The following is a 15,900-nucleotide window of genomic DNA, read 5'->3' as shown; positions in this document are numbered from 1 at the left end:
TCTAAAGACTACTCAAGTCCCTATGGGTATTGCTTTAACAATTGAAATTGAATGAATGAATAAATGAACAAATAAATAAATAATTAAATAAATAAATAAATAGTACATTGGATTCATTGCTTTTGTGCCAACTGCTGTCCCTTGGTTTGAATAATAACAGGATCATTCTGTCTCTTTCTTCCCTAATGACAACTAACAGGCAATTTACCAACCAGACAGAAGTTCGCCTTCATCACTTCTTTCTAAAATAAATTCAGAGCATTTGAAAGAAAAAAAAAGATTCCTTAGATCTACTCCTGTGCTCCTGTGTAATACAGGAACAGTTACTTTTAAGAGGAATTCTCAGCTTGGGAATAGGACAGCTATTAGATAGATATATTTATTTTTTGCAAATGTTCCACATGTAGCAAATATATTACCAGTTGTCTGTTATTACAAAGGCTGAACATTGTCCTGTCCTAAAGTATTTTTTCTCTGGACTGCAACCAAAACCTTTGATGTTTTTTCTCATCGTCCTGTTTCACTATCACCTCCATTCATTCTCCTCTGTCAGATATTTTTCCTCAGAGAGCAGTTTCATTGGAAACACCTGTGTGAACACTTTGTACATACTTACTTTTATCCTCAACTTCCTATCTAATGTTTCAAGAAAATAATTAACATCTAATTCCTAAATGTAAACTTTGAATTCAGTTATTTTGTGATTCTTTAACAGTGTATCAGCAGATATATAAATATATGTTTATAAATGTCCTATTGATATTTTATATACAGTGCAAGTTGTTATCAGGCTGATATTTCTTGTTTTAGAAATTTTATTCATTTGTGCCTCAATATAAATTACAATTACATTATTACTATGTAATATAATAAAGCACATGAAATTGCTTTCCTGGTATCGGTCACAGTGCTTAGAGAAACAATGTTCCTTTTCCAAAGTCATTCACACTCTGTTTAAATGTTCACATGTTGTTTTGATCCCTTTCCGACTAACCACCCTCTGAGGGCTAACGCAGCTATGTGTGTGTGTGTGTGCGCACGAGTGTAATGTGTAATCGTAGCGAGGAAAGCCGTGCTCTGAAGGACATGGATCTTAGCCAGCACATGTCTTACATGCTCCACATCATAAAGACGCAAGAAGCCGTGGCCCCACAGCCTCTCCCATCTGCCATGAGGCTCCAAACCCCTCATGCAAACCAAGATCCTGCCACCACCCCTAGTTTACCACAAGCCTGGGTCATTCTACAGCCTAATTACACTTTTCCACACTCGGTTCGTGTATGTCACTTCTTAACATAATGAGAGATTTCTGACTTTTGCTGTGATCCCAGACGCCATATGTTTCTCTTAGTGACTAAACCATTTCCTGCTCAAAGGTGACTACTAGTCATGAGAACTACAGGTTTGTCTTTACACATAATTGGAGACTTCCTCCAGCTGTCACATTCAGGTAAACACCTTTGCCCTCTTTCCTGATTACCTCTTTTCCACATGTCTCGAGATATTTTATAGTTTGCTCGAGTTTTGAATTCATGTTTTCAAGTTTGAACTATTAATGACGAGAGGCTGACATGTCCAGAATCTGAAAACCTGAAAGTAAATCCAAGTGTTACATTCATCATGCTCATGTCTGCATTTGGGTTTGTGTGGAGAGTAATGGTGTAAAACCTGTCAGGAGTTGCTAATGTGCTATTATATGATAAGGATCAGCACTGATCCAAAGGCCCTTCCTTTGCTTTCATCAGCAAACAGGCAGTACATGAGTAATGGGGGGTTATTCAGGATGAGCCAACTGAGTCATGAGCGTTTGCCATGCTCAGGCTGGCCTGACCACAATTAGCATGCCGATGTAGTTCACCTCAATCCATCAATCTCAGCTAAACTCCATACGTTAACAATATGCTTAATATCGTTGCTGTTTCGGAGTTCATAATTCGTATTAATGCTTATAATTGAGGACATGGCCAAAGATATTGTGACACTCTTAATATTTATCTTCCCATCTACAAGCAGCTATTGCACTCATCCTGAGCAATCGCAGTGACTCACTTGGGATAGGAAGAAGAGCCGAGACGTCACCTCTCCTCCTAATTAATCTTCAGGCATAGTCTATTGACATGTCCAGTGCTTGATTAAATAATCACCTAAGCGCAGTATAAGCCGCTGTGATTGAGTCGTAATCCAGAGTGAGATGGAGATGTGGTCAGCATCAGCCTCCCAGGCTTGATGAGCTCATTGTTTCTGCCTCAGAGACTCAGCCTGACACAGAAGGGTTTTTTTCTTTTAACTACAGCGGCATATTCCTTTATTCTCCTCCTGTCATTGGGGTCACCCTGGTGTTCATCCTGTGAGCCGAGCGCACACCCTTTGACCCAGTGACAGGTACAAGTGGGAGTTTGGTGAGGAAAAAGGAAGCACCCAGAGCTGCACTACATCTCACTGATGTGCCCTCTGAGTTGCTACCTGTCTTCTCCCTCTCACATGCACGCACACACACACACACACACACACACACACACACACACACACACACACACACACACACACCCCTGGGAGGAAGATAAATCTCTCCCAGGAAGGAGTAAATGTCATCTCAGGAAGTAAGTGTGAGTGGGTTTGCTCCCAGACTCAGCTCATGAAGGAAATAAGGGCAATGGGTTCATTTAGGTACGAATTATACTATAAACGCACAGGTTGTAACAGCTATGTAAAAGACACAAGTCTATCTACAGTGCATAAACAAGTACAAGTTTGCTGATCAGTCATTTCTGTTTAAGGGTTAAGTGATAACCACTGTTATTTTGTTCACAGCTGCAGGAGATATAATTATAATGCAAAATCCTAATTTCTATTCTAGCCGATCATTCCTTTGGCTGCTCAACATTAAGTTGTGGCCAGTGGCACAGCCTCAGGAGATGGATGGACTTGGAGTGGACCATCAGTTGATTTTTGGGAAATGAGTTTGGGGGTCCTCATCCATCAAATCTTCCAGAGAAGTTTTGACAGCCAGAGGTCAGCTCAGTGTGGCAAGAGTGAACAAGATGGATGTTATTAATTTGGGTAATGAAGAGTTAACTATCTTGGGGAAAGCGTCTCTCCGCGTCAAAGAAAGTCTTATTTAATTCGTCTCATCTAATGGAAGACACCAGAACGCAAGGCGTGATTGACAACAGGCCCCCAGACGTAATTCCTGCAGACGCTTTGCTTAAGTTCCATCCCTTGTTAATCTCAGCTATAATGAATCGCAAAAACTAAGGTTAAACTGCCAGTGTGAATTCATTATCGCTAATAGATTAGTTCATAAGATAATTTACAGTGGGTTTTTTCATTAGCGCTAAATGTCTTTGATTTAACATGGATTTCTTTGGCCTTTCTAGACCATCAATCTTGGCAGCAGTGGTCATTGTCCCTCTCAGTGTGACCTCTTCACTTTATTACTTGGCTGAAGAATGAATATGGCCAGTGCCTGATGACCTGACTGATTATTCTGTTTTTCAGCACAAGTACAGGACTCCATTTACCTGCTCTCTGAGAATAATGGGCAAGGAATGTTATCTGTCAAATTTATCCTTGACCCAGCGCATTTCGAATGACAGAATTTATAGCTGCTCAAAGATAACACTCTTTGCTGATCAGAAAGGTAGCCAGGGCACACTTAATACTCTGACAACAAAAGACTTCCATATTATAGGAGAATGGAAATTAGCATTTTAATATAATTGCTTTGTATAAATATTCTGGGTGTGTTTAGAGACTGTTTGATAAGGCTTTCTGATGATATGAATGGTAAATTTTACATGAAATAACTGACATCTCAGACTGACTGTCATTTTCTAGAGCTGAAACGTATGGCGTTCAAGCATAGTACTTATGACCATAGTATTAGAAGTAGTCTGTTATTCATTCTTTAACCCTGTAGAACCTTATAATACTGCAAAGTGATGATAGGGCTGCATTTATCTCACTTTACCTTGAATCTGAACGTTACAAGTTAAATGATTACATGCTCAGTCCCATGTGTGATACAAAAATGTTATGCATTGGAGCCGATTGAATGCTTGATTAGTGAAGATGACAGTTTATAGGTTAAAGATAAGTTTCTTTAACTTAGTCAACCTAGACAAACATGTCATATAGAATTTCTTTTGTGTTTTCAGCAACACTTGAAAATACAATTATTTTTCATATTACATTATTAACCATTTTTCTGTAAAAACAACAACCTGCCATTAGGAAGCACATTTTATTTTGTTGACCTGTTTGTATTTTTTAAATGACCATAGTGGCTAATACACATATGAAGCATTATGTGATTATGTTGCTCTTAATATTCTTTAATATGCCTCAGATGTACACATAAAAGGAAGCAATATTTTCAGGTCAGTCACTTCATTATATAAATTTGTTTTTCAGCGTACCTGAGAGGGACAATGTAATTACACATGGCATAATTAAACTTGCACATTAAAGTCATCAGATTGGATCAAATTTCCCAAAGTGACACAACAACTAACGACACAATAAGCAGTGCTGAAACTAATTATTAGAAGACATTGTTAAATGCTTATTACCACAGAACACAGTGATTATTTGTCTGAAATGGAGTTTAAATCTTAAGAGTATGAATATGGAATGTCCATGTGACTCCCGGGAACTTGGTTCTCTTAAACGCCTCTCTCTGCAACATCTCACGTTCCAATATGTGAGAAGTCTAGAGGTGAACTGAATGAAAATGTGCATATTTATTCTGCCCAGATGTTTATTGGTATGTTTTGCCCCCTCTTTTAAACAGCTTTTTCAGAGCCAGTGAAACGTCATTACTCTATTAAGCAGAGCTGTGGCCACATTGAACAAATTTACTGTGAAAACACGCTCACTTTTAAACAATTTCCTCTATCCAGACTCAGAATGATCAAACATGGTAAAGCAGATCTTCTTTTGCCTCTCATCAAAAAGGTGGCTGCTCTACAAAAAGTCTCATGTGTTTCCATTTGTGGAAGAAGACGCTATTGAAGATCTGTCTTGTTAAAATGAACCATTTTATCTACTCAACTGGCTTTTTTTTAATTGAGATGTAAGAGTATTGAGAACTACATTTTGTCTTGCGTGTCATTTTTTTACTTAGACTATTTTTGAGATGGGCTTTTGAGTGCGACATCATTTATTCTGATGTTATTACAAATGTACTTGACTTATTTGAGATTATGTATTTAATTAATAAATAAAATCCTAGGATATTCTGTTATTTCACTTTATGCAGGGGTCCAACATTTTATTATGTCACTTACATGCACATGCAGTATTGTAGGTGATTTACCAAATGAATATTCCTTACAACATCTTTCCAGTCTAGTTGGGTTATGGTGTAGTGTGATATGGTATAAGTGTTATAAAGTGGTGTGTAACAGCCTGACACCAAGCAGCCAGGTTTATACTTAACACATGATTTGATGATGCTAGCACTTACAGAAGTGGCAACATGATCAGAATTTTCACTATATTCTCACTGCATAACTTATCTACTGCAGTAGGTGTCTATATTTAACTGGACTGAACTAGCACAGCATCACATTCACATTTTACTGACTTTTTTTTTACACAAGCACATGGACACTTTAATAACAATTACATCACACTGAGTTATTTTAATCTGTACTTCTGTCATGCATATCCATCCATCCCTTCTGTAATTTATGTACAGTATGTATATACAGCTATATACTTTTTTGCTAGTGTGTGTGTGTGTGTGTGTGTGTGTGTGTGTGTGTGTATATATATATATATATATATATATATATATATATATATATATATATATATATACTTTCATGCTTATTTTCTAAATTTTTACGTTATAATAAAATAACGTTACTTTACTCTTTTTTTTTTCATCTTATATTGTATTTCTTTCAAGTTTACATGTTTGGACAGTCATAAAAAGCATTTCACTATATGTCATACTCTGAAATTTTATTTGTATTGTACAAAAATGATCACCTAGATGGTACATTAGAGCTGAAGCATCCCAGTCAAAGCTTTCCAAAGTTTATGAGTTTTTGTTTAAAAACATTGCCAAGATCTGCGGTCATTACAGCAGTCATTGTAGTCATTGGGCTGTGTCACAAATTGAAATTTCTTAATTTGCATTTGTCTTTCCTAAACTAGAAAATCCAGAAGGCTGGCATTCACAAAATACCTTTCCATAGGTTGGTCAGTGGTTAGTGAGAAATAGGAAAATATTGTGCTCATGTTAGTACATAATAATAATATAAAATAGTGCATAAGTATGCCATTTAAGACAGAGCACTAGTTTGTCTGCAAGGTAGATCAATAATATGTCTTTATCATGAACAGCTATATAAGTGCAGCTATATAATCAGCATAATAAAACAGACTAATGTAGGACATATATTAAACATGGAAGCAGAACACATAAACAATCAAAACACAATCATACTAAAGATAACATAATCAAAGGAACAAAGGACCATACCTGACACTCGGAACAAGGTTACAAAAAAGAAGCATGAACAAAAACCATGGAGACACAAGCAAGCGACACGAAGAGCAGCCAATTGTGAGCTACAGTATATACAAGTGTTAATTAACAGACAATGAGATTCAAGTGTGCAAACTTGTGACATAGCCCCTTGAGGTGCAATGGCTGATGGGAAATGTAGGTCATGACCATAGTCCTGATACATGGTTTGCCTGGTTATTGCTTCAAGTAATATTTTAAAATATTTTTTTAACTAATTTGTAAAATGATTAAATTAAGCAAAAGCCTATTTGTAAATCAAGCTAACCAATGTGGGAACCAAAGTCCATGACCTAATTTTAAGGGTCACAGAAGGTGCATCAGCAGTATAGGCAATACAGTCCATCTAAAAACCAAAAAACCCCACCAACTATATCTACTTTATGATGACGCTTAGTAATAATTCTATCAAGAAAATTCAAAGAAATTACATCAAAGGATATTGAGAATAGAAAAACTGTGATTCTGTAATTTTGTGTCCCAAAGATTATTATTAACCTAACTCTACTCTAACTTTAACCCAAATTTGTATGTAAGATAAAGGTCAAATATATTTAAAACATGAACTTAAGTGCATGTTTTGGATAAAAAATAAATACATTTATAAAAAATACATACATATTACCCTATTTTTAAATGGCTCAGTCTAAATGGTCTTAAATTGAACACAGAACTGCAATGAACATTGATAGATGATAACATAATTCCAATAACATGGCCTTTAATGTTACAAAAGATAAATGGAATCAGATGTTAGCTTGAGGGTTTAAATCATGCATGTAGTGTTGCACAGTAGGACAGTGCTCATAATCTAGAAAGCTTTAAAATGCAGGGCATGCCTAAAAGTGTAACTAAACACATCCATAGCTGTGGCATGAAACTGTCCTCTTTTGACTTGGAAGTGATAAGCTGCTTTCTTTCACCCTCACCACAGACTGTTTTTTTCTAGATGAATTTGATTAACCATGAATTCTGAAGTTGATGTCCATGCACTCTACTGTGCAAAGTAGCTGTGAAAGTCACTCAGAGGTTTTAGTTTTCTTCTCCCATACCTTGTAGGCACATTGAAATCAGCAGAACGCTCGGTCGTACTCAATGCTTTAGTGTGTGTTAGAGGAAGTTAACCCGTAGCCATGCAATCCATCAACATTTGTCCCAGTCTCTCTAGACTAAACACGCTCTCATTACCCAGGTCCTTGGGCCCCGAGGGCAATCTCAATGCATGTTTATTGGCCCAAGACACACGGTAGACACAAATACTTAGAAGGTTGTGTGTACAATGAATGAAAATGTTCCTAAATGCCACAGCGAAATCGAGGTGAACCGAGAGATGTAGCAAAATGATAACGGGACGCATGTCACTGTGAGAGTTTTTAAGCTTGAAAAAGCAGTGTGACCACAGCCTATGTTTCACCTTTGTGGGTGAACGAGTGACCAGAACCCTGAACAGAAGTCCCAGCATGTGTTTTCTCAACAAATTCCATGAGCTGGAAGGCAGTTTCACAGCTGTTGCTGCTTCAGTTCCTGTGATTCTTTTTGCTTTAATTTTTTCACCACTTTGCTGTGGTGGCTTTAGCTTTGGCTTTCTCACTAAATTGGTCATTTAAGGTTCCAGCCACGAAAGAGGCATGGTAAATAGTGCTCTGCCCTGGGGGCTGGAAAAAAAGCTGGGAACAGAGGATCTGCCCAGCTCTGATCCAGATTGAGGGCTGCTTAATGGCATTTTAGAGAAGTGTCAACAGTCAGCTGGTTCATGCCTGGCAAGATGCCTGTTTCAAGACACTGCTAAGTAGAGCTGCATTTGCATTGGCTGGAAAATATGAAACAACAATGATCTCTTCCCATCATCCTTTCTCTCACTCAAACTGTTTATGCCCTGGTGTATGACTTGGGATTAAGGACAATATTATGTTGAAGGAAACAGTGTCATTGTCATCTTAGCAAAAAACAAAAAAGCATTAATATTCAGAGGAACTTAATTATGGAGATTTAAACTGAATCTTGATTTTGGCCTAACTGAAAGGAATCCTTGCTATATTTATCTATATATTTCAAATCATAGATAAAACTACTCAGAATGATGTCGTTGACTCATTACCATCTTGTAGTGTCTTCTAAGAGATTAGAAGTAGTGTTATTTTTAGTCTGACAGGTGGTGTTTGCGAGAGAGATTACAGGCTCTGTATGATGTTTACCCACATTAAAAAAAAAGCTAGCATTAACTAGCATATCACTTTATCTTCCTAGGGTGTCTTAGAGAATATTAGCCACACTGTTCAGACACCATATAGATTCCAGGGATGAATATTTCACCTATAGCATAGAACCAGAGTATTTGAATACAGATGAGCGAGTTGTAGCATTAAAAACATCCTTTAAAATCTGGAAAAGCTTTGTCCTATAAAGATAAAGCATTCAGGAGTGTTTAACGGGAGTGAGAACTTCATTTGTGTCTGTAAGTACCCCCAAAACAACTCCCTTTCCCCCTTTTTGTTGACCCATCAGATAGCATGCAGAATAGACCCACCTGTCTCGAAGCTATGTGGAGGAGATGAATTGTGTTTGCAAGATCAGATAGCCCCCAGTTTGCCTTTTGTATTGATCTTTGCTTCACTGCTCCTGTGAAGGAAAAGCAGTTGCTTTGGGGAGATTTAGATAAGCAAACAAAGATTTTATTCCACATGCGAATCGCATTTTAATGATACACATAGCTCAGCATGGTTTTAAGGGTCTGTCTTTTGAGTACAGGTGCAAGCATTAAGCAAGAATGAATGGATTTAAATACATATTTAACATGTATCTGGTTTAGTAAATGTTTTTAGTGAAGGTTGTTGTGCTGTTACATCATCCCTAATTATTTTTCCTGGTCATGAGGAAGGGTAAGTGAGAAACTATTCCAAAACTTATGATCGAATGTAAAGACAAAAGGCCAGCCGCATTAGTGCCTTATCTGTTTACAGACTTATACATTCCTTGCTAGTGTGTTCGTGTGTATGTGGGTCTGTGTATTAGGCGTGGGGCAGAGGGCGTCTCAGGTTTCTCTGCACAGAGGGACCCTCCATTTTCAGTTTGACTCCCACCTCTGCAGCAGCTGACACTCACACCTCATTCACAACCCTTAACGAGCCATGCTAATGAGCAGCACATCATTAAGCCGCTCTATTCAGCCCTCTGTGTGTGTGTGTGTGTGTGTGTGTGTGTGTGTGTGTGTGTGTGCGCACATGCATGATGATGCAACCCAGACTAAATTGCAGCAAGACTGTACATACAACCAGAACCCCAATCTCCCCAAGCACCCACCCCCCAAAACACACACATTTGTCCTCTCTTTCTTCCCGCAAGGGACAGAGACAGGCTTCTTGCTCTCTCCTCTGTAATAGGTAGGTTCTGGATAAAAGGTTGTTTTTTTTATTGCTCTGAAGAAACGACCGGGGTGATTGTAAAAGGTATGACAGTCTAATATAAAAACAAGTGAACACACATATGGGGTTTAAGAGCTGTATAAACCCTGTACACAGCTATGACATGCCTGTTAAATACTTACAAAGTCCATAGCAAATCAGGCTTGTGGTATAAATTGGTTTGAAAGCATAGCAAGAATCAGCATACCTCATCCCAAGCTACAGAGGAAAAGAGAAAATGTACAGGTCTCACACAGGGACAGCTAATAGCAGCAAGCACCAGGTTTTGGGGGGTTGAAGGTGTCAGTGGCAAAGGGGCTAGTGATTGCCCTCTAGGGGACAAAATCAAAGCTCATATGGCGTCATTTCCAGTAGCATCTCTGAACAACAAAGTGGAAACAGACACAATCTAAGTGCTGGCTCTAAATACCACAATTAAAAACTATAAACAGGGCAGATTAAAAAAACAAACTATGCACATCCAAAAATGTATCACTGAGAACAGTTATCCAGGCAGTTAGTCAACTGGCATAGATTATATATTTGGAGACGTTCTTTATTCTTTGGCTGTTACACTTGATTTGAGTGTTCCTTTCCTTACCGTTTACATGACACACTCAACCATACTAAAGAGGATTGGTGTGAATCATGGTGGATATCTTTGATAACAAATTAAGGAAATCTGGAATGCACTAATATATGAAATAGAAGTAAGCATGGCAGATTTACTGACATATAAATAATCATGGGGTAAAAAAAAAAGAAAAAGAAAAACCATTACAAAGTCAAGCACTGCTAGTGTGTGTTCTCTAACAGTGAGTGAGTTCATGCAAAGCAACACGCATGCTTGTGCACACAGGAGCAGTGTCCAAGCGCCACCTTCAGTATCCTATTGAGAGAGTGTATGGAATAAAACCTGATGAGGTTGGGGGAGGGGCTAAACATTGCTTCCATCCACATTGACAGATTTCAGTTCTGTTGAAGATATAGAACTGGGATTATTATTATTTACTTGTTTTTGCTTAATGTCTTTACAGTATGTCCTGATATCTTATATCATGACTCTGAATTTAGGGTTGCCAGATTAAACTCTTTTTTGGATCAAATACTAATCAATTTCGATCTATTTATAAAAACAATCCAATTAAATGCTTTATTTATAACAAAAAAACAATTAAAAAACAATAAATGATTTCGTGCTATATCTATTACAGGTCTGGGCAGGTTTTCCTCTAGACTGGTTTGAATAGAGATTGCACATCGAGTAAGGTGGGAGTACAATCTGGTAACCCTGTGCTTGGCAGCGTCCAGGCGTCTGCGGGATGCGCCAAAGGGTTAAGGAGACGCAGTGGGTGCGCTGGGCGGAGCTGAGTGATTGCGATTGGAGCGCTCGTGGTGACATCATAGTCAGGAGAAACGCAAAAAACTAGTTAAGAAGGCGGTTTGTAACTCTGAGAAGAGTGGATGAGCGTGTGGAAAGGCAGCGATCAGACGCGCACAGGTGAAATCTTGAGTACAGAAGTCTCTGGCCGTGGGAGAGACGCGGTGCTGCGAGGGGGAGAACAGAAGCATGGTACAGCAGACGGAGAACTGCGAGACGGAGAGCTTGTCTAGAGAGGCGACCGACTCCGACGAGAGCGAGTTTATGGCGTGCAGCCCGGTGCCCGGCTCCGAGATGAACCCGGACTGGTGCCGGACGGCCACCGGCCACATCAAGCGGCCCATGAACGCGTTTATGGTGTGGTCTAAAATCGAGCGGCGAAAGATCATGGAGCAGTCGCCGGACATGCACAACGCCGAGATCTCCAAGCGCCTGGGCAAACGCTGGAAAATGTTAAAGGACAGCGAGAAGATCCCGTTCATCCGCGAAGCAGAGCGCTTGCGCCTGAAGCACATGGCAGACTACCCCGACTACAAGTACCGGCCGAAGAAAAAACCAAAGCTGGACACAAACTCGTCCAAGTCGGCGCTGTCTCCCGAGAAGTCTTGCGCAAAGATGCCGAAGAGCGCCACCAAGAAGTGTCCCAAACTGAAAGCGAGCAAGTCTGGAAGCAAGTACGCGGACGACTACGCGTACAAGAGTGCCAAAGTGGCCAAAATAGTCAAGCATGAGTTCACGGATGACGACGACGACGACGATGAGGACGACGACGAGGACGAGAGGCCGCGAGCGCGCTTAAAGGACCTGGACGACGAGGAGCGGGCGCGCGCGTACGGCGCGGCCAAGGTACCCGCGAGTCCCACGCTGAGCGCGAGCGCGGACCCGGAGACCGCCAGCATGTACGAAGACGCGACGCGGAGCGCGGTGCCGCACGGCGCGCGCCTCTACTACAACTTCAAAAACATCACCAAGCAGAGCGCGCCGTGCGCTTCCTCCTTCTCCTCGTCCTCTTCCTTATCCTCCTCTCCAGCGTCGGCGCGCTCCGTTTCCACGTCGTCCAGCTCGAGCGAGGATTCGGACGACCTCCTGTTCGACTTCAGCCTCAATTTAGCCGCAACGTCGCAGTGCTCCGAATCGGGCGGCCTCGCTTCGAACCTCTCCCTCTCCCTAGTGGATAAAGACTTGGACTCGTTCAGTGAAGGCAGCCTCGGCTCGCACTTTGAGTTTCCTGACTACTGCACACCCGAGCTGAGTGAAATGATCGCCGGCGACTGGCTCGAGAAAAACTTTTCCGACCTGGTGTTCACGTACTAGAACCGTAATAAACGTACGACCGACGGGATCGATGATGATAAATGATGAAATTTCACGTGTCCTGCACACGCTTGTTTTGTTGTGATCCTCCATCACCCTTGTGGTGTTAGTCTGCTTAGCAGTATTGGAGGAGAGAGAGAGAGAGGGGTTGGAGGAGTAGATGCGTATGAAGAACGGTACTGTAGAAGAGAGAGAAAGAGGAGAAGAAGTACTTTTCAGACTTTATTTCTGGCAGCATGACAGGGTTTTAAGGATTTTCTTTCTGTAGGTCTACACTATATTGATCGACTACAGTCGGGCCGCATATGCGGAACACACAAAAAATAATATCTGAGAACTTCTATGCATCTTTAACCCTCTTTATAACTGCAGGGAGATGAACTCAATGAGACTGTGGACTGACTCGAAGCGAATCTGTGAACTTTTTTTGTGTCACCGTTCATTCAGGACACAAGCAAACAAACAAAACACACGGTCCTTTTTCTGTTCTTTCTAAAGGTCTTGTTTTATTCCGTTTTTATACCCGATTCTCGTTTACTTACCGGTGTGAACCTTAAAGCAGCCTATTTGAATCCTCTCTGGAGTCGCAGGTGGCAGAGGACCAGTTTTGATACATAAACAGACCTCATGTTTTTAAAAGAAAGCAAACTATTTTCAGGCGTATTTTTGTACAGTGCAAAAAAACAAAAAGAAATGAAAAAACAAAAAACAACAAAGGGAATGTTCAATGCGCGCTCAGTGAGTTTCAGGCACTTCTTTCCCACATCAGTTTGTCTGAGCATGCAGAAAGCGAGTCCTAGATCAAGTTAGGCTCGACGCAGCAATGCCTTGTGATTTGAAGCTTTTTTTTTTTGTTTTTTTTGGTTTTTTTTTTGTTGTTTTTGTTTTTTGTACAGTTGTAGATCAGATTCGTCCAGTATTTGTAGAACATAATGGCATTTGTGAGGGAGAGAAAGGGGGAGAGAGTGAAAGAGATGTACCTCCATGCTGGTACTAGTTTCCAGATTGTATATGTACTGTAAAATAGTAAAAGTTAGGAGTTTATGTATATCATACTCGTGATATGTGGATGGGTCCCAAATCGCAGGTGTGAAACTGGATTTTGTTTTAAATGATAATAATAATTATTATTATTTCTTATGGCACATACTGTTTCCCCTTCATATTTTGTTTCGTTTTTTTGTTTGTGCAATATATTTACATGTAAATGCAGACCATCTACATTTATGTTGTAGCAAATGGTGGCCAGGCAGACATGTGGGCTGTGAACGATATGATCTGTCACCAAGCTGAAGTCTGTCTTTACAGTGATAAGGAAAGTAATCAGCTGGAACTGATGGGAAAAGAAATTGAAAATGACCACATGACATGATGCATTATTGTGGAGAAAAGAATAATAATACAAATAAAATCAGTACCCCTCTAAAACATCTGATTTACTACAAAAAAATCTATAGAAATTGACCCTGTTGTTAAAAAAAAAAAAAAAAAAAAAAAATTGGCAGGTATTGATTGTAGGTGAGCTGGCTGAAAAAATGGCAAGCAAGCAAAAAATACAAACAAACAGCAAAACAGTACATTCCATATCCTTGTTTCATATGATGGAACGTTTTATGTTCAACGTAAGACTGCCTTCTTTTTTAAATGCAACCACAGACCTGTATTTTTTTGGTTTCTTGCACTTAAGCAGATTTTGTTTATTTGATGTGGGTCTTACATAAAGTCTGTGTTTTGAATATGTGTTGGGGGGGATGTGAAATACCCGGAGAAGTGGTGACGCATTGAGCAGCAGTTGCCTCACATTCCAAGTGTGAATCTCTTTGACTCATGTTTTAATAAATAAATATCTACATCATAAACCATGCTTCTAGTTTCTCAATAAGGATATCAGCTAGAAGAAGTGGTGAAGGAGTGTGTGTGAAAGACATATTACTAAAGTACTCTTAGACAGATGAATACACAACACAAAAATACATAATAACTGACATGCCAGTTAACCAGTAATATAATATTTGAAGCAATGTTTGGGTGTAAGTAGTTTATGATTCGTTTTTAAGCACTTTTCTAAAAGAACGTTATCTCATCTGTCATGTTTTGAATTAAGCTCGCATTGCCACTTGTCTCAAGGCAAGAGTGGCTCCTTTAAGAAATCAAATATTGCGCCGTTTGAAAGCTGTGCTCTGTGATTGGTGGACTCTGGTGGTCTGTTAGAGTGAAGAGTTGAGACACAGCATGGGTGCCCCACAAAGTCCACCCCCCCCCAAACACACACACACATCTCACACACTCAGTAGGCCTACTTTGACTGGAGTTCTTGCTTAAGAAACACACCTATCTATCTATCTATCTATCTATCTATCTATCTATCTATCTATCTATCTATCTATCTATCTATCTATCTATCTATCTATCTATCTATCTATCATTTAGATATGTCATATGGTTAAAATTAGCTATGCATATGTCTGTTCGCTGAGAGTGAAAGAGAAAGACAATCCCTTTTTCGTGTGTCAGACAGCGGTCACTGAGAGAACACACATGCATGACATCATCTGTCTGCATTAACACGCAATATATTTCACATGCATGGATGTGCAATATATGTTTGCCTTTGTCGTTTAGTCAGTATGAGAATCTGTAATAAAACATTTATCTAGCTATTACTTTACTTGACCTGCTGGTCAAAATTACTAATGGATTCGGGAGGCTATTCCCTACTGAACGTGCGCATTGATTTTGTGCTCCTCTGAAAAATCTGCTCAGGGCTAATGCTGCAGCAACGTGGCAAAATGAAATTAGTGACCCGTTGCAGTTCCTCTCCGTTTCCTCTTTTAAATAAATCGAAATTCAAAAAAATGCTCGGGTGACTTGGAGCTAGATAGTATCTATACCAAACACAGTTGGGGAAAACAGGAGTGACAAAGGAAATGTAATTTCTCATCGTTCATGAAGAAAAAAAGCTGGATGTCTGGGCCAAATGTCGTATGTGACATCTACATAAAGCACTCTGTCAGTGAGCTGACAGTGCAGAAGCATTTTCAGATCTGCGAGACGTTTAAACGGAGAACAACCCTTAGCTTAAGGGAAAGCATGAAATTCATCATCCAATCTCTCGATCTCTTTTCCATTCTTTAGCCTCCTCTAGCAAAAGTCAGTCATTTTAATTTGAATCATTTTGCAGATCAGTCTGAATGCTATCAAAATGCTCTAACTAACCCAGACCATTTCGGAGGCACTGCTTCTGTCTCTGGGGGTGGGGTGTCAAC

General features: G+C 39.7%; 1 protein-coding gene across 1 annotated transcript; it reads left to right on the top strand.

Annotated features, from left to right (window-relative positions):
* Positions 1 to 11,332: 11,332 nt before the first annotated feature.
* Positions 11,333 to 14,493, top strand: sox11a (SRY-box transcription factor 11a). Its single transcript, XM_046856623.1, has one exon. The coding sequence runs from the start codon at positions 11,510 to 11,512 to the stop codon at positions 12,632 to 12,634; it is 1,125 nt and encodes a 374-aa protein (XP_046712579.1). The 5' UTR covers positions 11,333 to 11,509; the 3' UTR covers positions 12,635 to 14,493.
* The last annotated feature ends 1,407 nt before the right edge of the window (positions 14,494 to 15,900 follow it).

Source organism: Silurus meridionalis, chromosome 8 (genome assembly GCF_014805685.1).
Source record: "Silurus meridionalis isolate SWU-2019-XX chromosome 8, ASM1480568v1, whole genome shotgun sequence".
NCBI lineage: Eukaryota > Metazoa > Chordata > Actinopteri > Siluriformes > Siluridae > Silurus > Silurus meridionalis.
The sequence above is the reverse complement of the archived record's forward strand: the minus strand, read 5'-3'. Positions and strand labels throughout refer to the sequence as shown.